Genomic DNA, 22,845 nt, shown 5'->3' with positions numbered 1-22,845 from the left:
AAGGGTTCAGTGCACTGTCTTGTGGGGTCTAGATGACCCAACTCCCAATGTTAAAGTGCCTAGTATAGCACAAGGGTTAAGGCTGCTCAGCACCTTGGGAGATGAAGGCATGTCAACATGAGTAATAGGACATTCTGACAGAATATAATCCTAAACTAGACCAAAGCCACTAAATTGGACATCAACCTCAACATAGATTTGTTCAGACTGTTTCCCTTGTCAAATTCTAGCTCTCTTCAAGCACTTTCAATGTATTTTTTAATACTATATTGGTTAATGAAACATATCACTGAATACACCTGATCAATTTAATAAACATTAATAGTGACTCGGAGCTATCTGGTTGTAGAACAACCAAAACTGTGTTTCCATCCAAAAACCAGCTAGCTTGATCTGGGACAGAAGAAAATTTCACCTAAGTGATTTGGTTTCTCCATTTAATATCGAAAATAGCAGTGGCAGACCGTCCATTACACACCTGGGCCTTCAGACGTGCTACGTCTGAATCACTTAACATCTCACTAACCATCTTACGATGCAGAAACGAGCTTTGCATTGCATCTTGAAAATTCCTGTAGTCACAACAAATGCCTCTAAATAAACAAAATAGACAATACAGTAAACAAATCTCGTTATGCAACAACATCCAGCAAAGAAACATAGAAAATAACCACAGAAATTTGGAATATTATTTATTACGATATTTATCATTTCACATTAAAAAAATCTAATTATTTGAAGACAAAATGCATCCTCCTCTCTTTCCTTCTTCTTTACCTTAAGCTGTTCGACTTTTTTACGCTGCTCTGTAGAAAATCAAGAGTACTGGTGAGAACAACAAGCAATAGGTGTGAATGTCTGCATGTTGTGAGTACAATATGCTTTTCCAGCATTCTTGTAAAAAACTCTGTGGTGTGATCTCATTCACCCTGAGTGTAGAATTGACTTCCTGCAGCTGATCATCGAATAAAAGAAGAACAACCAGAATGGCCTGCAGGATAAAGGTAATGAAAAAACATGTACATGACCTACTCAACTTAACATGACTAACATCTTAATGTGTTCCCTTCAGGTGCAAGCGATCATGAAATCCTTTCCCAGTCCATGATATTCATCTTGGCTGGCTATGACACTACCAGCAGCTCTGACGTTCTTGGCTTACAATCTGGCAACAAACCCGGAGGTCATGAAGAAACTGCAGGCGCCACCTTCCGTAACAAGGTCTGATTTAAGTTAAAAAGGAATAAACAAGCAAAACATTAATCTTCAGACTTAAGAAAAAGGAAACATTAGGACATTTGCAAATTGAAAAGAAAAGCAAAATTATGCTAAAAATACTTTATATAGATAGATAGACTTGCATGCACCCATAGACGCACACAACATCCATCCATCGTTTATTATAGTACAGTCTTCCTTGGTGTTCTCACTGTCACATGGATTCTGTTTGTGCAGGCTCCCATTCAGTACGTACCACTGATGGAGATGGAGTATCTGGACTGTATTGTAGATTAATTTGACTGTACCCCATCGCACCACATCTGGAGTGTGTGGCCAAGGCAACTGTAGAGTTTAATGGTTGTCATGGTACCCACATGGCCTGTGGTGGACCAAGCAGTATAAGACTAGGACAGAAAACAATTTTATCAAACATTTTCTAATTTATTTTTCAAAACTTGTAAATGGGCAAAAAAAAGGGCCCTTAACCCTTGTGCTATCTTAGATGACCCCCCCCCCTTACATTGACGTGTTCTCCCTACCCTGACAAAGGTGGATAAAGGTGGAAAGATTTCATGTAATCCATGGACACCAATGAAGATCACAAATCATTGAAGAAAAAAGGTTCAGCGCATTGTCTAGTGGGTCTAGATGACCCAACTCCCAATGTTAAATTGCCTAGGATAGCACAAGGGTTAAAAGAGGTCAAAGTAACAAAATGAACTCAAGCTTTAAATTTAACAGGGGGCATCTGAACAGACAAACAAACATACTTAAACTGACCTCCCTAATTGAAAACACAAGGGAACATAAATAGTGGCTGATCATACCAACTAGACACACAAGGGGAGACTCAAAAAGACTAAGACAAAATACACCAAAACAAACAAAACTAACGTCCAACATGTGATAAATTAACATACACAATGAATGAAACTAAGGACCATCTAAAAGGAAACTAAAGTAAAGAAACACGAAAAGAGTTCCTTGTCCACTGAGCTATGGTTCAGTCCAATTAGCTGACTGCTGAATATAAGGCCTTTGCTGACTGGCATGCATTGCTGTGTCAGGCCTGACTTAATGGTTCCAGCAGCAGATGGCAGCAGCAGCAACAATGGTTCCCTCAGCACTGGTAACTCAGAGCACAACATCAAATTAATGAAGCAAATTATAATAAAGTAAACAGAAACGTGTTAATAAATTTTATGTTCAAATGTGTGTGTTATGTTTGAAAAAGAAATCTAAAAGTATATGCAAACAAATAAAGTGAACAGATATATGTAGTGTGTGGTGCAGGAGGTTACTGCCCTGATGAGGTGGCAGCATAGGCAGCCATCACATGGCCATTACACAGAAACCCTGAACTGTGGCCTGAACCTGAGAAATTTAAACCTGAGAAGTACAGAAGAGCCAGTTTTACATTTAGCAAAACTACTGCTGAATAAGAAAAAATGCGCAAAATGTGAAGCAATATCTGTCGGTATGGAACTGCTTATTTCGGAGATCCTAGTATGTATACATTTGTCGAAATTTTAATCAGATTCAGCAATCGATCCCTACACGCCATTTAGGGCAGGAGCAAGAAACTGCATTGGAATGAGATTTGCTCTGGTGATGATGAAACTTGCGGTGGTGGAGATCCTACAGCTATACGATTTCTCTGTATGTAAGCAAACAGATTTAAGTAAACACGTTTTACCTTTTGTCTTTCTTTGTGCTTTGATATGGTGATTGAACACCAAACATGATCTTTTAAGCAGAGATACTGACTGTTATATAACTTTGTGAGTTGCATATCTGTGCAAAGGTCAAATTTCACGCTGGGCACTGAACTTGCAAAGATCAAATTCAATGTCATGTTTTGTTAGGTCTTGTTCTGTCATTACACACAGAAGAAAAAAAGATCCATAAAATTTATGCTTTCTGTGCCATTTTTGTTGCAAAATCGACATGTCATCCCTAAGTCAGTTATCAGTTATAAATGAGTGTGTGCAAAATGGCTTTCAGTTTCAATTAGACAGCAGAGTGGAGGATAGGGAAAATACATTTAGCAGAACAGAGAGTTTTAGTAGATCATTTTGCCAAATCTCAGGCATTGTTTCCCTCACAGAATTTTTTTTTTACATCAAGATGTAGGTATTTTTCCTGGCTGGAAACACTGAGGCATGTAGGCTGCGTCCGAATTCCCAACCTATCCCTAACTACAAAAAAAACTACAAAACACCAAACAATTGTATTTCAATATGAGTATTTCTTTAATCTAATTCATAATTTTATGTTTATAAATTCAGTTCCCCATCATTTATAAATTTTATGTTTATAGAAGTTGTTTTCTCTTTGTTGGCAATTAGCCAAATGCAATCTCACTTAAAGAGCATTCAGAATTTTAGACCGAGCTATTTTTTATTTCATAAATGAAAGTAAATAAATAGAAATGCACAACAAAATACATGGGCATTACCATGCGCCTCAGTGATTCAACAGGTTGTAGATCCATCTTTCTGCTGTAACCCAAAGCCATTCTTTCATGTGAGATTTTTTTCACATTGTTGTGGAAAATAAAAATAACCCTCTTGTTCATCACAGCAGTCTAAACATTAGGGTTTGTAGCACTAGCTGACAGAAGCTCTACAGAGGCTGCACTGCAAAATGCTGAATTGACGTTTGATTTGAAATCAATATTTTTATGTTTTAGCCATACTACTGCAATATTATAGTAGCAGAAATTCTGTTATCACTCAATATTGACATGAAAAATAGTTTAAGTTTTTGACCATCGAGGTTGGATTGGCCTGACAATAACACCTAATCAAGAACTGGGTGTTTTTATACTTTCCCATTTACAATCTTAAAATACAAAATTACTTTTTTAAACTGGTCATTTTTGTGAATATTAGGCCTATGTGGTTTTAACATCTCTAAATATAATGCAGAAAGTAAATGCACTTGGACAGCAACAGGAGTTGGTCCTTCAACCTGGGGGGTATTCCAGAAAGCAGGTTATGCTAGTAACCACGGTAAGTTTGAGGGTAAGGAAGTTGATAACCTCAGCTTTCGGTTCCAAAAACAGAGGTATGTTTCAGGGTATGTCAAGTTGCCATAGCAACTCATGCTCTGTTCATAACTTGGTCGGGAGCAGGTTTAGTTGAAGGTTAGTTTGTTTACAGAGAGGTGAAGCAGCATGGCGTGTCCATTTGAAGATGATTTAGTGCAGTGTTTTTCAACCAGTGTGCCGCGGCACACTAGTGTGCCGTGGGAGATGGTCAAGTGCGCCGTGGAGAAATTGCCCTCATTAACTGATCTAAAAATATTTTCCATCTCCAGGAAATAAACTCTTTGTTCATCCAAACAGGCCCTGATAAAACACTGAGGAGTTAGGAATATAAAAGATCTTAAAATTACTTTTTTTGTGTTTATTTAATTCTATTAAAGACATTTTGATAAGAATCACGGTACCGCGATTTAGCTGCAGCTATAACTGAGTAAGGAAAAGTCCCGCCCCTTTAACTGTCTCCGCCAATCATTCTTGAAGGCTTAATCACATGTCATCAGTCTGACCAATCAGAAGTGGTTAAAGTCTTTACTTCCTTGTTCTTAATTCTGCTGATAAAGTCGCTCAGTTCTAACAAAAATACCAGCTAGAGCTCGTCTTTAGCTGGTGGTTCATCTCTTAGAAAAAAACAGCCGCAACTTCCTGCTTTTTCTGCCACAATTATCACAAAAACCCACGTGAGATTGCGCGCGCGCGCGGGGGGGGGGCTGTAGATCAATACAGACCATGAATTTCTGCTTTTTTTTTTTTTTGGATGCTGGTGTGCCGCGGGATTTTTGTCAGGGTTAAAGTGTGCCGTGGCTCAAAAAAGGTTGAAAAACACTGATTTAGTGGATGAAGAAGCTCAGATACTTTTTCCACCATGAGTGGGTGATAAGAGGTGATGTTGTAGAGATAAACTTTTTTACATTGATCTAACTTAATTATTTGCTTCAGTTAAGATCAATCATTTTTTTAGTTTAGTCAGCTTAAAAATAACAGTTGTCAGACAGTTGTTTTACTTTCATTGAAATTGGTTCACTTAAGTAGGTGTAACTTTGGTGCTGCTGTTAGATTGGCACCGCAAGGAATTGTGGGATACCATTCCCTTTGCCTGTCTGGACGGATTTGGGTTTAAGTGTGGCTTTTTGACCAAATGTGTTTAGTTGTTCAGCTGTTTTACTGTGTATTGCCTAGTTATTTTATTCTGTTATGTTTAATTCTTTCTGCACCATGAGTGAGAGGGAGAGGATGATGAGTTTATTTAGCACCACTACTGTCCAGTGTAATGATATCAAAGTCAAAGAAATTGTAAATAATTTCATGCTATAAATCTATCTTGTTTCTTTCTTTTTATTGTTATAAAATGAGTAGATATGCAGGCTCAAACTTAAACATATGAGAGTTCAAGAAGTTCAATGAATTAAGATGTAAAAACGTTTAATTGAATTGGAGTAAAATGACATATAGTCAGATAAATGTGTAAATTTGAGTTGTAAAAATATATTGAGTTGGATAGATGTAAGAAATGTGGTTGAATAAATTTAACTCAATTACTTGTTACCAATAGAATTCATTTAAGTTGGATAAGTTTAATATGTATGTATGTATGTATGTATGTATGTATGTATGTATGTATGTATGTATGTATGTATGTATGTATGCATGTATGCATGTATGCATGTATGCATGTATGCATGTATGCATGTATGCATGTATGTATGTATGTATGTATGTATGTATGTATGTATGTATGTGTGTATGCACTTACTTGCTGTGCACGTGCATTAACCCAGGGTTACCAAGTCGAGCATAATTACGCTAAATCATATCCGTTCTTTTGGAACTGACATACCCAGAGTAAGCAAGTTCAGGCGGATTTCAGCCAGAGTTCAGGGTTAAAGTCAGGGTAGTTTAAACATGCTTTCTGGAATACCCCGCTCCTCATCCGAAATGCTCTATCTATAGCACAGTAGCGCACTCATGTGGCTGGCCTGTGTAGTTTTTGCTCATCAGTCACTCCTGCTCCCTGATCCATTCTCCAGAGTTTACAGCCATCTTGTTCTTTCTATGTTTATAAACAGTGGAGAGATTAAAAAAAATAGAAACAAAAAAAAAACCCTAGGTGGGCAAACCAGCTCCACTGCAGACACCACGTGTACTTAATGCAGAGATCATTTGCTGACTATATCCTGACACTATGTCATCCATGTCAAACCAGTGCACCACATGTATCTTTCATTTAGTGCTTCAACTCTATAAATACACTTCTTGGAGTGGAGAAACATGAAATTGAAAAAGTGCAAGGCAAGTTCTGAGTAAAAATAAAAGGGCTGTGTCTCAAGTATCAAAATAACACTAAAGTTAAACTCTAATTACGGAAGTGACACCCTAAACTGTAGCTGACCTACTGAGAAGTTTCAGAGAAATGAGCCACAGTTTTGTTTGTGCTGACAGCAACAAACATGTGGTTTGCTCCTACGACAGACAGGAAGTGTTCTCTGGGCTGCATTGACATTTGTTGCTGACATTTTTTTTGACTGGTGTAATCTCTGAATGACTTTCTCAGTGACAAGACGATATATTAGTGTGTAAATGACTTTAGGTTTATACACTTTTTCTCTTTTTTATTTTTAGTCTACTACAATGCAAGTGAGAAGCATCATTTTCCGTCTTTGACAGGAAATAAGTGAAACAACCATAACCTTTTTCACATCAATGGCGAATGTGGGTTAGAGACAATATGAAGTAAGTGTATCCTCAGGAAATAGGGAAACTGAAGATGAAACACTAGATGGGGGCAATACAGAGCCATTTATACTTTCAAAGATGAGGAATACAAAAAGTTTATTGTTTTGCGTGGGACTCTGTGTCTGATGAGATTAAATTGTTAACAACATAGACGGCGTTCACAAAAAAATTTAAATTGTGGCTTGTCAAAACCCACAGCTGCCAACACTAAAAGATAAATCTGTTTTGATTCTGTGATTAAATGCTGTGTGATGTTCTAAAGCCTTCTTTGATCTACTTGTTTAGTAAGTGTGTGAAAAAGTATTTTTAGGGGATTACAGATGAAGACTAGCTTTTGGCTTATTACGGCTTTTTTAATCATGTCTAATTGATTTTTCTTTTAATTGCACTGTGCTTTTTAAAACTAACTATTATTCCTATTAGTATTATTATTATTATTATTTTATGAGATATTTTACCCTCCATGATTATTTCCTAACATGTAAGATCTCAAAATGTTTTTTGGCCCAAGTCTATGCCTTGTGCTATTCTACGGGGTCAAGATGACCATTGACGTGTTCTCCCTACCATGACAAAGGTGGATAAAGGTGGAGAAGATTTCATGTAATCCATGGACATCAGTGAAGATCACAAATCCTTGAAGAAAAAAGCTTCAGCGCACTGTCTAGTGGGTCTAGATGACCCCACTCCCAATGTCAAAGTGCCTAGGATAGCACAAGGGCTATTGGAAATTTTAACATGCAGTCTGACAGGAGACGATCCAAGTTAAGAATGAATGGGATGACTTATAAAAGTACGGCGAGCCTCCTGTGCTGACACAATAGGTGGCACTGATAATTACTGACCACTGCATAAGCAACTAAGACTCTTAAATATGTAATATTTATAAAATGCATCATTTCTTTCGACTTTGTGAGCATGACTTGTTTGGTGGACAAACTAGAAGAAATTGCAATGAAGGTAGCTCAGAAATGCATGCGTGACTCATACTTTACTATCACAAGTTGACTTTAGCTCTTTGTTTAACAGAAACAATCGACAGTAGTTGAAAATGTGTGTGAGAAAGAAATGGTGGCCCTGAAGTGCAAATCACGTCAACAACTCGCTTAATGCAAAATGTTAGGTACTAGGGGTATAAAGATTTATCAATCAATTAATAAATAGAAGTAAATTGACTAGGTTCAATCACCAGACTCTTGCCGATACACACCCCTAAACGATTCATTTTAACAGCGATTTGATTCACATCATGATTTCCACACATTGGACTGGAATGATGGCTTGATCGATTTTTGCTGTCATCACGTGTGTGTTTTCAGCTGATGGTGCTATGTTGTTTTTACGTTATAGTAAAATAAACCTACTATGTCCCAATCCAAATGGTATTTTTTTCCAAGATCAATAAAACTAATATTTTTTTCATTTTTAAACTATTTATAATTAGGGGTGTGTGCAAGAGTCTGGCATTTCAGGATATGATACGTATTCCGATATGCGTCCCACGATACGATACATATCCCGAAATTGTACCGGAACACTTTTTTTTTTAATAGTATGACTTAGAAAAAACTCAGACTGAATATTAATATGCCTTTCATTGTAATGAAATTTTAAAATTAATTTTATTCAATGATCACAATGTTAAGCACTGCAACTGTATGTTATATAAAAGTCTATTTTACCCAAGCAAATTCATAGTGCTTTTATTTTGGTAACTTGAAATTTGTTCTTAAAGGGAACAGTCAACATTGTCTGATTTCCACAACAAAATATTATCCCTATAAGGAAATAAAAAGAATGAATGTGGCTTATCCAATATGATTCTAAAATATTTTCAATATTGCTTAATGTACCTTTTCCAGTACTTTTAAATACTTCAGGAGCCTGACCTGTGCTGCAAAATAAATGGGGGAAATAAACAATCCCCTTTGAAGGATGAAGGAGTGCGCTTTAATGTGGCTAAGATGGTTTGTGCACTGCAGCGCTGCAGCTCAGTTTTCTCACACGTGAAAATAAACACGGATTTCACCATACATCCCCAAAGGGTTGGCCTTTTTTCAGAGTGTTGTGTACATCACTGATCCATTAGGTTGCTGAACATGAATCTATTGCTGTGACTTCTGCAGAAGCTTCACTCGTTCTCATCTGAACCTGCTACAAAGCACTGCAATCCGCATTTTTATGATACTGGCAGCAACGTGGCACAGAGTTTCGGTTCGGTACCCATCCTAAGTAAAAACTAAGTAGTGCATGTCTCAGAACAACAAAACAAGCTGCTTCTCGCTGAGATCTTGTAGTTGTTTTGTGTGATGTAGAGCTGCTCAAAGAGGCTCAGTGTGCTCTGCTGCCAACTAGCGGCGGGGGGTGGAAAACACGAGTCAGACGCCGAAGAATATACCGGTATATAATAAATATCGTCCTGACAGCATTTTAAATCGATACAAATATCGTGAAATGAAATATCGTGATATAACGCTGAATAGATTTTTCCCTACACCCCTGGAATCGTTACACTCCTAGTACGGACTATTGGACATCGCTGATTGGATGATGATGTTTGTTCATAATTTAAACTGAAGATTATTTGGAATGAAACAATACTGGATATGATCCGTAGTAATAATAAAACTTGTATAAATATGTTGAAATTGATGACGCATTTAAAAAATTCAAAACAACAAAAATCAAACACCCAATCAATGATGTCCCATTATATGTACATTTTTGGGTTTCTTATTGATGTGTTTTAATTTTTTAACATTTCATATTGATTTCTAGATATTTTATTTCATTTAATATTTTTTTAGTTATTTTTTGGTTTCTGGAATTTTGTTTTGAAGTCAAAAAATGTAATATGTTTATTTTTTTATTAATTGTTTTCCTTTTTTAATTGCCGTTTTAATCTTTAATATGCTTTTGCGTTGAGTGATTTGTTGGTTTGATTTGTACTTCAGGGCCACCGTACTTTCACAAAGTGAACTTGACGCACCAGCAGTCCGGATCCTGAAAAACCCGCTCCTGTTTTTACACCAACCCAGCTGGACTCCATGTTGTTCCGTCAGCCACGGGGAGAGCAAGTGCCCTGACCGAAAACTCACGTTGCAACTCTGTGTGTCAGAAAGTGGAGTGTGTGTTTGTGTTGACCCTGGAGAAGAAGATGGCAGACTACAGGGAAGACACCGGGGCTAGAGCCCTGCTAGCTTTACAGTCGGCTCCGTGCAGCCCCGTACGCGTTGCGGTGACCTCTCACGCGTTTCACCAGCCGTCGCTTGCCCTCTTGGGCCCTCCAATGATGGATGCCCGCACCGACGCCGGCCTTTTCCCTGCTCGGCTCTCCTCTACGCCTCCACGGGCCCTGGCGAGGCTCGAGGGCCGAGACTTTGAGTTTGTCATGCGCCAGAGAACGGTCACCATCGGCCGGAACTCGTCTCATGGCTCAGTGGACATCAACATGGGTCACTCGAGCTTCATTTCAAGGCGACACCTGCTGATAAGTTACGATGAAGCCAGCGGGTTCTCGCTCCGCTGCCTGGGCAAGAACGGCGTCTTCGTTGACGGAGTGTTCCAGCGAAGAGGGGCCCCGCCGCTGTCGCTGCCGAGAGAGTGAGTCAGTGCAGACTAGCATAGCTGGTGCAGATAGTCCAACTTTGGCGTCTTCTCTAGTCTTTAAACGCTGTTTAATGTTTCCATAGCCCGTTATTATTATCAGTTAAGATGTAAATTGTTACACATTTTCTTGATATCAATTTATTAAATAAAATGTTGCATGAACTTTATGGGAAGGAGAAAAACGCATTTCGGGTAGCAGATTAGCTAAACGTGTTGCTGGTCGGAAAAACATTTTCTAAGCATACAGCCCAAAAAAATGACTCGTTTTAACAGGGATGTAAAGTTTGGTATGACACCACTACACTCAAAACACTCGAGCCGCTACAGTAAACCAATCACCTATGCTTACATTTATTTATAAACCCCTTAACTTGAAGTCTAATAATTTGCCCCCCCCCCTTGTCGACATCTCCCCCTTCCCAGTAGTTCTACTCTAACTGCCCAGCAAACTTCAGCCTCGTGTTCGCTCGGCTCAGTGGCTAGCCAGACACTAGTGCTTTGGGTGAACATGGCGCTGGCCTCACACAAAAAGAGTCGTTGTTAAGGTGTTATTGTTTTGTTTTTGAGAATGGACTGCAGCCGTGAAAGCTCGCGCAGGCGCGTCCTCGTGAATGTCTTGTGGCTGCTGGTCAAAGTCGTTTCTTGTGTCTGTCAGGACTGTTATTGTAGCCGCACACTGGACGTCAATGAGTCACCGACTGTACAAACATTCATGTAAACAAACGCGCTTCTCTCACGTCTGGTGGGAAGGAGTTTGCTCCATGCAGACTTCAGGTCCTCTTTTTTTTTTTTCTCCTTCAGAACGGAAATCACACACAGAGTAGTTCTACTGTCAGGGCAGTTGCCTCATCATGCGTGTTCGTGGGTATTTTTTTGAGTCACAAAGGATTAGATAAAAGAGTGAAAGCTGTGACTTTGCACGTTTTAAGAAATCACAGGAGCAACAGAATTACACAGTGGGTGGTATTGGTGTGTTGTGTGTATATGTGGGGGTGGGGGGCTTTTATGCCTCTTCTGATTGGCTGATTGCACAGATGGGATGTGTGAGAGGCATTTAACAGTAAGTATTGCTTTTCGACATGCTGACAGACATGGAGTCAACTGAAGATCCCTCCTTGGCACAGCAGTGTTCTCTCAACCTAAGCCTGTGACTTCTGTGCATCTATGCAACCATAAACCATCCTCATGCTGGTAGGATCATACAGGAAGGATAAACCAACAACAGACCCACTTCCGTGAAAATTGTGTTTTTAATATGTTCTTGTGGCATTTTTCTCACAATGGAGGACAAATATAAAGTAATTTGTATTCATATTGTGAATCAAAAGCAGATTAGAAAAAGATTGTAGTTGTGTAGCAGCTACTACAGCAAGCCACAAGCTTCCTACTCCGCTCCATCCTGATGCAGACAGAAGCATGGAGATGACTAGAACTATGCAGGAAACTATGTCCCAAAAAAAACAACCTTTTAAAAAAAAAACATAAACGTTTTGCCTAAAAACAGTATAGTCACAAGTAAAAGACCATTGGGAAGGCTTTTTACAATAGATCAAAAAATGATTGGAGTGAGACTTTCATGTTTTTGTTCAATCTAAGGTGGCTAATTGCTGAACATGTTTATAATTAGCTTTAAAGATTTTCTTTTCAGCTGTTTGTTTACACACTAGTTCTTAGGAATGCATTTGCTTATCTGTAATGTTGTGATAGCTACAGAGATTACTGAATGTTTACTAGAAAACAGGACCAAAAATGATTCTATTTGCTCCTTTAATTTGAAAAATCCTATAGGTTACTAGTTTTTAGATGTGAAAGTAGTCGTCTAGAGGTGGATGCATCAGAATGGAGCAGAGCAGGCAGCTTGTGGTCCATCCAGTCTGTTTTCCGTGTCACAAAAAAGACTCTTTGTATTTTTTTGTCTGCTCGTTTTGCATAAAGAAATACTTAGAAATGCAATTTTAAGCTTAATTTTTTTTATAAATGTCCTCCAACATAAGAAAAACGACACGAGAACATGTTAAAAACAGAATTTTCATCGGAGTGGGTCTTTCAGAGTAAAACATGTTAATTGTTTAATGAATCGGTTTATGTGCAAATTCTTCAAGAAAGTTCTAACTTTAGGCAAATAAGCTGGTGTGAATTTTTTCAAAGGTTAAAAGTTAAACATATTGGTGAAAGAAGTAGGGAAAACACTCAATCATCCCCCTCCCCAGGTTTTTGTTGAAATTAGTCTAAAGGAAACTTGAAGTCATCTTTTTCTGAGACTCTATCATGTAATTTTCATCTCGTCATCAAATGATTTATCACAACCGGCCACTGCTTTCCATCCGGAAAACTTCCTTTGCATTTTCCTCCTGGAAGTTCAGAAAGTCCTCCAGGCGCCGTGTTCACAGATCCAGTGTTTGAGTGACGGCACCCAGTACAGCAGGAGACACAGGAAAGATGGGAAATCTATTTCCTACAGTTTCAACCCACAGGCCCTTTATTAAATAAAAAAAAATGTTTCTTTTAATAACAGGGCTGCAGCTAGCAAAGACTTTGTTTCTCACTGAGAAACTATCCTGGGAAGAGTTTTTTTTTGTTAGTGTTTGCATTTACACAGACTGCTGAGTACTCAAATCTGTTGCTGGGCAGAATTGAACTAGGTTCTATTGTCAAACATTTACTAAGCCCTTTACATATGATTATGTTCATTGAGTTTGCTTATACTTGAACCAACCTGTCCATCTGACTGATCCTTGCTTTCATTGAGGGATTTGTCCAGACCTGCTGAAAGCAGAGAAGAAAAAGGCACGCAGGCCGGCACTTTTACTATTAGTTTACTGTCAAATATTACTTTCACTTTCAAAAATGGTTAATGTTTATCTTTTAAAAACTTTGTACTGAAAGCACTAGTTGTATCTGTTTTACTTCCTTTTTTCCCGTCATAATTTCCTCAGGTGTCCTGCACGGCCATCACTGAATTAGCTGGTCTCACTCTGTAGTGTTTTTTATGCTCTGTAAAAGACAAACCAACATCAGGTTATCATCTTTATTCACACCTTCATCAGGAAGTATTCAGTCACGGGCAGTCGGTGTTTCAGAGTCCATCACAGTCGTATGTCTTGCTGATGAGCGGCTGGAGAAAGCCAGCCTTCAGATTACCGCCAGCAGGATTCTGATGATGCCAGAAAGAGCTGAACTTCAATGAATGGACTCCAGATGCCTTTTGTGAAAAGGCATTTATCTTTGGAAACAACATTTAATGGAAAAGTAAACTTCCTGCCATAAATATGTCTAAGAAAGACGAGCTAATCTAATGCTCTGACTTCCATCTGCAAGAAGCTACTGCATAGGAGTCTGTCAGACAAAAATATGTTATTTGAGTTTTTCCTTCTTATGTCAGTGAAAAAACTCATTATTAAAGATGTATTAGGTGGCAGAAATGTTGGCGTTAGGAATTATTTTTGGATGTGAAGAGTTTTAGTGTCTGTATTTCTGTGACAAACAGACTTGTTTTTTAAAGATTGTGCGATTTGATGGAATTGCAGAATTGAACTACCTAATGCCTTTTTGTCCCCTTCTCTTCCTCCTGTCTGTCCTGCTGTCTTAGGTGTGTGTTTCGTTTTCCCAGCACCGTAATCAAGATCCAGTTCATGTCATTCCTGGATGCTGAGGAGCACAGAGAGACGGAGCAGCCCTCTCCGCCCCCTGCACCCCTCCTGCCCCGCATTTCCCCTCTGAAAATCAGCATTCCCACTGCTCAGCAGCACGAAGAGCACATCAGGGCGTTCAGCTCGCCGCTTCCCTCGCCCACCGGCACCATCAGGTAAATAAAAAACACATTTTGAGTCTGATTACCAAACAAAAACACACAGACCAGAACATGGAACGTTGCAGAGCTTGTATGCATCAAAAGCTAGTTTAGTTATGAGTCTTAACAAGTGACCCATCTCTGGGACTGTTGGGTTTCCTTAGCGAGCTCTTGTCTCTTGAGGCCGTCATCCACCAGTATTTTTGTTTGGAGAACTGTCTGCACGTGTGGATTCTGGCCCGTGCGCCCTCTTGTGGCCAGCGTTTGTTCTGACGGCATCCAGCTCGGGTGTGCATGCCTTATATGGGATGGCTGCAGCTTCGGGGTGCGTGATTGGCTGCTGGGCAGATTGTTTTGCCTGTTGGACATTTTTGCGCCTGTGAGTGGTTTCCTTTTGGGTGCCCCCTCCTGTGGCGGCGAGCCCTCTGCTCCTCGTCTCGTGCACATGGGCCCAGAACAGAAATGGAGTGAAGATGGGCGCTGCTTCACTTTCACTGTGGCCTTTTTTTTTTCTTTTCTGTTTTTTTTTTTTTTTTTTAACTGCCTCTTGTCTCGCCCACATGCAGTTTGTTGAAACAAAGTATTGCGTAAAAGCATGTGCTTTTATTTAAACAACAGTGGAAAGAGTCACTCTTCCTGTCCAACCACTGTAACAAGCGATAGAATGAAAATGAACCAATTGAGCAATTTTTAACAGCCTTCTTTCTGTTGCAAAATGGAGCATTTCCTTGTATCATCATCACATTTTCTTCCAATCTTCCCGAGGTGTTACTACATAGGACAGCCTTCAGCCTGGTAGTTTCTCCAGCTAAATCCATAAACAGACAGTATTGTTCTCTCTCGGTGTTTGTCTCACTTCCACTGTCTGTGCTGCTCTCCTGCCAGAGGCAAATCAAAGCTTGTGGACTCTCAGAAACCACTGTTTACTTTACTAACAGAAGCAGATGTGTGTTGTGTAACCAGTGGTTGGCTTTTCTTTGTGCTCTTTCCCCAATGCAGCAAATAACAGAAGATTGAGTTAAATATTAACCCAGTCCTGTGCTTAGTTTTGTTCTCTACTCAGTATTTCTTCATTTATCGTCTCTTTTTTTTGCTCTGATCAGAAAGGTTTAGTGTAAATGGAAGGAAAGGCACAGGAAAAATATCAATGTTTCCGGTTGCAGTGGATGAGTTTGAACAGATGAAACAAAGCTGTCCTGCTCTTCCATTCATATGTTGTTCTGGGACAGTTTGGTAATACATTTGTGTTCAACAAATGAGCAGTGACAGATGGAGTTGGAAATGCTATCGCATGAAGCTTTTAAACACCCTGCACCAAAAAAACAAGATATGCCTTTTTTTTTTTCAAACGTCTGAAGGGTTAACATTAAAGGACAAAAAAAATGCTACTGTTTTGGGATCGGGAACACTAAAAACTAACATTGTATGTGTGTGACTGAACTGCAGAGTCCTAAAGCTGCTGAGCTTCTGCCGTTTAGGTTAATGTTTACAAGCTGGGGGTCACAGTTGGTTTGCTGCTTTACTCGAGAGAAGTAAACGCCAAGCAACGAGTTGGTCAACCTTAAACCTAGACGTGTGGCGGCTCAAAAAAACATCAGAACAACAGAATCTTCTTTGCATGTGCTGCTTCTAGAAAACCACTCGCTGTGGGGGGGAGTGAGAGTGTTTTTAGCAAAGGAGGGAACTGATATCTGACCCGATAAACTTTAATGGTTCTCGACAGCCACGCGTTCTGATTGGCTGATATTCACCCCGTCACACTCCTGTCCTGATCACTGGAAAGTTTAGACCAGAAAAGCACAGGTGTGGGTGATGGAGGTGACTGTTGGTACACACAACACCACACACTGGCTGGTTTGGGTCTGGTATCTGTGGAGTGTCCACATGCGGTGTAGACACACATTTGACATCCCAGCTCCTGTGACGGAGCTCAATGAGAGTTTTCCTTCAGTTCAGCAGCTCTCTAACAGGCTTTTGTCTTCTTCCTCAGTGTTCCTAACTCATGTCCAGCCAGTCCACGAGGAGCAGGGTCGTCAGGGTATCGCTATGGACGCAATGTGACCTCTGACCTCCAGTTAGCAGCTGAATTTGCTGCCAAGGCTGTTTCCGAGCAAAGACGAGGCCTGGCGGAGCAGAGAGGCGGAGGGAGTGAGCAGCGAGGGGAGGCAGCTGGAGGAGACAGCCCCAAGGTGACGAGTCCAAAAACAGTTGGAGCCTAAAATGAAGCGGGGCCACCGTTTCATTTTAGGCCACCGGTCTCCTTCTAAGGAAGTTGGCCACCGTTCTCCTTCATGTGAACCCCAGAAGATCTGATGTTTTAAGAAGTGCTTTCATGTTCTCTCTTCACTGTCCAGGATGAGTCCAAACCTCCTTATTCGTATGCGCAGCTAATAGTCCAGGCTATCTCCTCAGCTCCAGACAAACAGCTGACTCTCAGCGGCATCTACGCCCACATCACTAAACACTACCCATACTACCGCACTGCAGATAAAGGCTGGCAGGTAGAGTCCTTCTTCCTTTGCTCTCAAATGTCTGTCATGTTTGTAGACTGGAGGGAAACTTGGGTAAAAGGTCAAAATGAAGGGCTTTTCTATTTCAATGCAGTAAGTGTAAACTTTCATTTTGTTTTCTTCTAGAACTCGATCAGACACAATCTGTCTCTCAACCGTTACTTCCTGAAAGTAGCCCGTTCCCAGGATGAGCCAGGGAAAGGAAGCTTTTGGCGCCTGGATTCTGCCTCTGAAACCAAGCTGGTGGAGCAGGCCTTCAGGAAAAGGCGACAAAGAGGAGTGGCGTGCTTCCGGACGCCTTTCGGCCCTCTGTCTTCCAGGTACAATTTCCAAACTGTTTCCAATGACTGTTGAGCTCATAGAGACGCCGTTAACCCTTTGTTCCCTTTCTCACGTGGCTATCATTTGATTGGACAGAACAAAGTAAGTGGGATCAGCAGAAGGAGTCAACAACTCGATGCAGCGTTTTGATGCCTTTGTTTGTTTTTCCTCCCTTTTTTGTGACTCAGGAGTGCTCCCGCATCCCCCACCCATCAAGGACTTCTTTCTCCTTCCTCCAGCGGGCTGCAGACTCCAGAGTGTCTGAGCCGAGAAGGCTCGCCTGTCCCTCAAGACCACCATGAACAGCTAGTTAGCAAACTGGCCTCCGTACCAGAGTACCGGTACTCTCAAAGTGCCCCTGGTGAGCATCCCATATAGAAGAACCCTGAAGTGACTGACTCTGCAGTGTTTATAAAGGGAACTTGTTTGGTCCTGTCTTTAAATAGGTTCTCCAATCAGTGCTCAGCCTGTCATCATGGCTGCCCCCGCCCATCCATCCGTCCTGAATTCAGGCCCAGGCAAAGCCCTTACAATCCTCTCAGGTGGTGTCGGGCAAGCCCAGCCCATCCATGTGCTTCAAACCACCCCTCAGTCCTCTGTCACCATGGTGCGGGTGGTCACCAGCGCCCCGCAGTCTTCCTACCCTTCAAATGGATACAGCACCCCTGTTGGTGGAGGACTAGAAGGGAGCAGTGATATCAGAGGTACAGCTGTCGCCTATTTCTTTGCAGCATCATCCAGCCTCTCGTGTCCCTCAAATAGCTCTACAAGTTAGAGGGCTGACAGTCCCTGTGGTCTTTTAATTATTATAATTATTTTGACGTTTTTAGCCAAAAATCAAACCTGTCGTTTTCTAGGACATAGTTTCTGCAGAGTGGCAGTAGTTCATTAGAAATTCACCTCTGATTTGTGGGCGGGACTGTTGGCGTGGAGCAACCTCACTCCGTCTTCCCCTCTTTAATGCTGAGAGCTCAGAGCAGGGAGCTTGTGGCCCACCCAGTGTGTTTCAGCGGATGTCACAAAAGCGCTTTTTTTCAAACAGCATTTGTCATCTGCTCCTGATTCACAACCATTTCAATAAAGAAATAATCACAAATGCAATTGTTAACTTAATTTTCTTTCAGGAAAATGACAAAAGAACACGTAAAAACACCCAAAACACAATTTTTTTTATCAGAGTAGGTCTTTAACTACAGAACTTGTGCTATCCTATGGGGTCAAGATGACCATTGACGTGTTCTCCCTACCATGATAAAGGTGGAAAGATTTCATGTTACCCATGGACACCAGTGAAGATCACAAATCATTGAAGAAAAAAGGTTCAGAGCACTGTCTAGTGGGTCTAGATGACCCAACTCCCAATGTTAAAGTGCCTAGGATAGCACAAGGGGTATTGAGACTGTTATGTCTGCACCACAGTAGGTTTTCTCAGGGGTGATAGTTACCTGAACTATGCTGCAGACTGCCCCTAATGAAAGGTGACCAGAGTGAAGGAATCACAGTCGTATCTTCAACGCGAGCTGAACAGTTGTTGTACGTTGTTGAGGAGCGCAAGGCTTTCAGAACCAATTCCATCCGTCAGAGCCGACCCAGGACAGTTTCCTGCCTTTACAACCCGGCGCTCCATCCAAAATATAGAATCAAATCGGTTTTATTTCACAAGTCTGTTATTCCATTTGATTCAACACGAATTGATTAAATATCAATTTTCCTGAAGGCCTGCTCCACCAGCTTTGTTTCAGAGGCAGAATCCATTCATTCATTCATTCATTCATTCATTTTCTTTCGCTTATTCCCTTTCAGGGGAATGATTAAATGTTTTCAAATAAAAGTCATGCTAGTCTAGTAGCTGATTTAAACTGAAAAAAGAAATGCAACAAAAACCAGTAATAGCAAAAAGGGTTTGCCTAAAAACAGACAACAAATTGTTTTAAAAGTTGCTTCATTAATTTGATAAACAAACATTGTGTTATCCTTATGAAGAATGATTGCATCAAAAAGCAATTTAATCTAAGCTGTAATGGATCCTCCTCCATTGAGACTTGAACCTAAACTTACTGACCAACCAACTGGAATGCAGCATGAATGACATGGTGATCCCATGATGCAACACCTGTGCAGCAGATGGGTGACGAAGCCAAATGAGCAGAATGTCATTTGATCATATTTAGAATTCCGTGTTTGGATTCCAAAGAACCCGACTGGGTCCACGTTGTCGTCCTGCTGGAGTTGAGTTGCATTATTACCCGACAGTTGCTGTTGGAGTCGGCGTTTGTCGATTAAAAACACAGGTTTCACTGGGCTTTTGCTCGAGGGAGGCATCAGGTGTCGTCCGCACGCTTGACGCGTAACGCTGTAATTCGACATGTGCTGGAGTGTAGCTGCACTTTTGAAAAATAGATGAGATGCTTTGTGTCGTTCAAACCTTGATTCCAGTCAGCTGCTGGAAGATGTTGACATTTATCCATTGGTGATGTCATACATGGTAAATGACGACAAGTAAAGTTGAAAGTATTTCAAATATTTGATAGAATAGAATATAGAATAATATTTCAAAAACATATTCAATAAAGCAAAGGTTCATGTCACTAGGATCCCTGTCATTGACATATTAGCTCACTATCCTAAACTTTAAGATGTTTGTCAGAAATGGCAGTCTAAAATTTCCTAAATAAGCTTAAATTCGCTGTTGAAATGGTTTGTTTTGATCTTTTTCTAGATGATAGTTTTAGCAGTCAAGCCAAGTTTATGCATAAATGAACAGAGACAATTTAATGAACTTTAATGAAAGCATGGATATTATAATCAAGGTGCAATTTGACTCCTCACATTTCTGCAGGAAGACTGTTGCGCCCTCTGCTGGGGTTGTTTCAAACTGCAAGTGTGTTTTACTGAGCAGGTTCTGTTGTGGAAAGTTGAGTTTTTTTATTTCAGAAAATGTGGAGTTCTGCATCTTTTTACTTTAATATCTAGCAAGGATGTTGTTTGGGATTACTATGTGAGTTAATGGATTGGATCATAAACATAACATCCACATGTAGGTCCTTAAATAACAGACTTTAAACTGATTTAGAAGAAAAACCTTACTGCAGCATGCTTTTTGATTGAAAAAAATTATAAATGATAAATACAGTCTTAAATAATAATACTTAAAGAAACATACTTTCCTTAAGGCAAAAATAAATTGTTTAGAATATTTGTCTACATGTTAGACATAAAAGAATTGGGTTAGTGCTATGGTTAGGAACTTTTTCTATTCAAATAAGTCTGCTTAACTTTCTGTAGAGTGTTTTTCATCCAATTCTTTTGTTAAATGCATCATGTCATATAGTCGATGATGCTTCATCGTGCTTTATCTGCACCTCGTTTCCTCAGACGCCCAGCTGAGCCGCGAGCGGGTCATCCACACGGTTGACAGCGCAGTGCAGGGCGGGGAGGGACGCCACCTTACCCCCGGTTTACACCAGCTTCCTGTTCGCCCCGTTACTCAAAATGGCAAACACACCATGGCTGCTGTTTCCATGGCAACCAGCCTTGCCAATGCATCTGGTAAGACTTGTATGTTGTTGATTCTTTTTTTTTTTTACCCTCTTAAAAAAGCCGGTATGTTCCATTACTATGGAACATAGTAGGAAGAGGGACTCTATTTTCTCACTTCATAGAGCGCAACAGTATACGCACCATTTTCCCAGCTTGTCATATGAGGCGCACCGAACTATAAGGTGCATTCAGCGAGACAAGAGCCAGATGACTGTGATATTAAGTGTGTTCACAGTAACTCCAGAACTTGTTTGTAAGACGTTAGCCTTGTTAGAATATTCACAATACCTGTAACTCCCAACCTTTATTTGTAGCAGGTAAACAAACAAACTAACATTAGTGTGACCATGCTATCAATCAAGTAACTCATAAAGAAAACTATCCGACAATCTACAAGTTAAAAAACGAACAAAAACTGACTAACATTTTGACAGAGCGCCATCCGTGTACCCCTCAAAATTGCTTTGACTTCCGTAAGCACAACCAAAATGAATCAACATAGAAAGCACTCCGGCTTATAAGGCGTACTGTTTTTTTTTTTTTTAAAGAAATAAAGTCTTTTCAGTTCGCCATATAGTCTGGAGAATATAGTAAGTAGTTGTTTTTTTTACTGATGGCTCATCTTGATTCTAAAGGAGGAAATCTGTGATCCACAGTAGTCAGATGACTCTTCTGTTCTCTTTATAGTTACTTTATAACCTGATTCTATTAAGTTCCAGTCACAGATGGTCTCTTTCTCCATTTTTCCGTTGGTTCTATGTAGTGGAACACTATTTATATTAAGTAATTTAACTTTTCTCTTTTTCCCTTTTTTTTTTAGCTTTTCATACAAAACATTTGATTTTCAGCTCATTAGACAGAACATTTAGCTGATTTCCCCTTCTATATAGTTTCACCCACTTCTCATCTCCTCCGTAGTCCTGAACAGTCCTCTACAGATCTTGGCAGCTCAGGCCTCCAGCTCTCCTCCGGTTCTGGTGACCAGACAGCCTCCAGCTAGTCAATCCAGCGAGCCCCAGGCCAAGCGGCTGAAAATGGAGGTGGAGGGAGACGGCGAACCTGCTCAGCATCAAGTCCCACCCACCCAGCAGCCTGTCATCGTCGCCATGGCATCACAAAACCACGATTCCAGGCAATAACACCAAGGACCTTTATAGTTGGTAGAAAATGGACAGCCTCTGTTGTATCTTGATGCTTTGCCTTTCACAACAGGTGGATATGACTGTAACTGTCATGGCTAAAACACAGAGGCAGGTTGTCTCAGAAGGGAAATGAATCATTAAATAAAAAACGTTGGTTCAAAGTAGGTGAAACCTTTAAATGTTCTCAATTTAAAAAAAAAACAAGTACGTACTTTTCCATCTTTTGTGTGTGTTCCACATTTCACTGACAGGTGCATCTGAGACGGGTATACCTACCTGTTTTGAAGCTTTTACCATGTCAGGTTTTGGCGGCCTTTTGCCCCACAAACAGCTCCTTGTGTTGATAAATGACATGGACTGCAGGCCAAAAAAACCCACCTTCCCACTGTTTTCTGCTCTGATCAGCATCACTGCCGCTTTCTAAGTGAGCCGCGGCCTGAGAGGCCTGTGGGAGCTGGGACGCCACACCAAACCTGAAGAAAAGGTTGGAGCTGCAGCCCCTGCAGAAACTGCTTGAATACGACTGTGGCTATCAGAAGGAAAATCTGTTTATGAAATGACACATAAAAAAGATAGAATGTGTTTTCTCAGTCATTTGAAACGTAATACTAAAGCCAAGACTAGACTGTAAAACATCACTTGCCTTCTTTGTTTGTGGAGTTACTGGGCGTTTCAGGAAGCAGATGTTGGCAATTTGACGCTGCTGCAGCTGCTCAGTCGCCACTGTGAGGCCAGAGTCAGGATGATGGGCGCCAAAACACAGCAGCTTTATGCAGAGGTCACAAAATAAAGAGGGCTGATTTGACTGAAGTGGAGCTAACCTAATGTTGACACGCTGATTGTTTTCATGTTTTCTGTTTTTTTTTTGTAGTGGTATAAGGAAGTGAAACAGCCTGTTCATACAGCTTAGAAAAGCATAATAATTATCCTTAA

At 40.4% G+C, this 22,845-nt stretch overlaps 1 protein-coding gene across 1 annotated transcript; it reads left to right on the top strand.

Annotated features, from left to right (window-relative positions):
- Window positions 1–10,157: 10,157 nt before the first annotated feature.
- Window positions 10,158–22,789, top strand: foxk1 (forkhead box K1). The gene is given in 9 exon segments (NM_001160462.2): window positions 10,158–10,603; window positions 14,199–14,414; window positions 16,390–16,588; window positions 16,754–16,900; window positions 17,036–17,229; window positions 17,419–17,591; window positions 17,677–17,934; window positions 20,606–20,779; window positions 21,689–22,789. Coding segments are annotated over 9 exon segments (2,028 nt in total). The 3' UTR covers window positions 21,910–22,789.
- Window positions 22,790–22,845: the final 56 nt, after the last annotated feature.

This window comes from Oryzias latipes, chromosome 1 (genome assembly GCF_053564925.1).
Source record: "Oryzias latipes strain Hd-rR chromosome 1, Olatipes_Hd-rR_3.1".
Taxonomy (NCBI): domain Eukaryota; kingdom Metazoa; phylum Chordata; class Actinopteri; order Beloniformes; family Adrianichthyidae; genus Oryzias; species Oryzias latipes.
The sequence above is the reverse complement of the archived record's forward strand: the minus strand, read 5'-3'. Positions and strand labels throughout refer to the sequence as shown.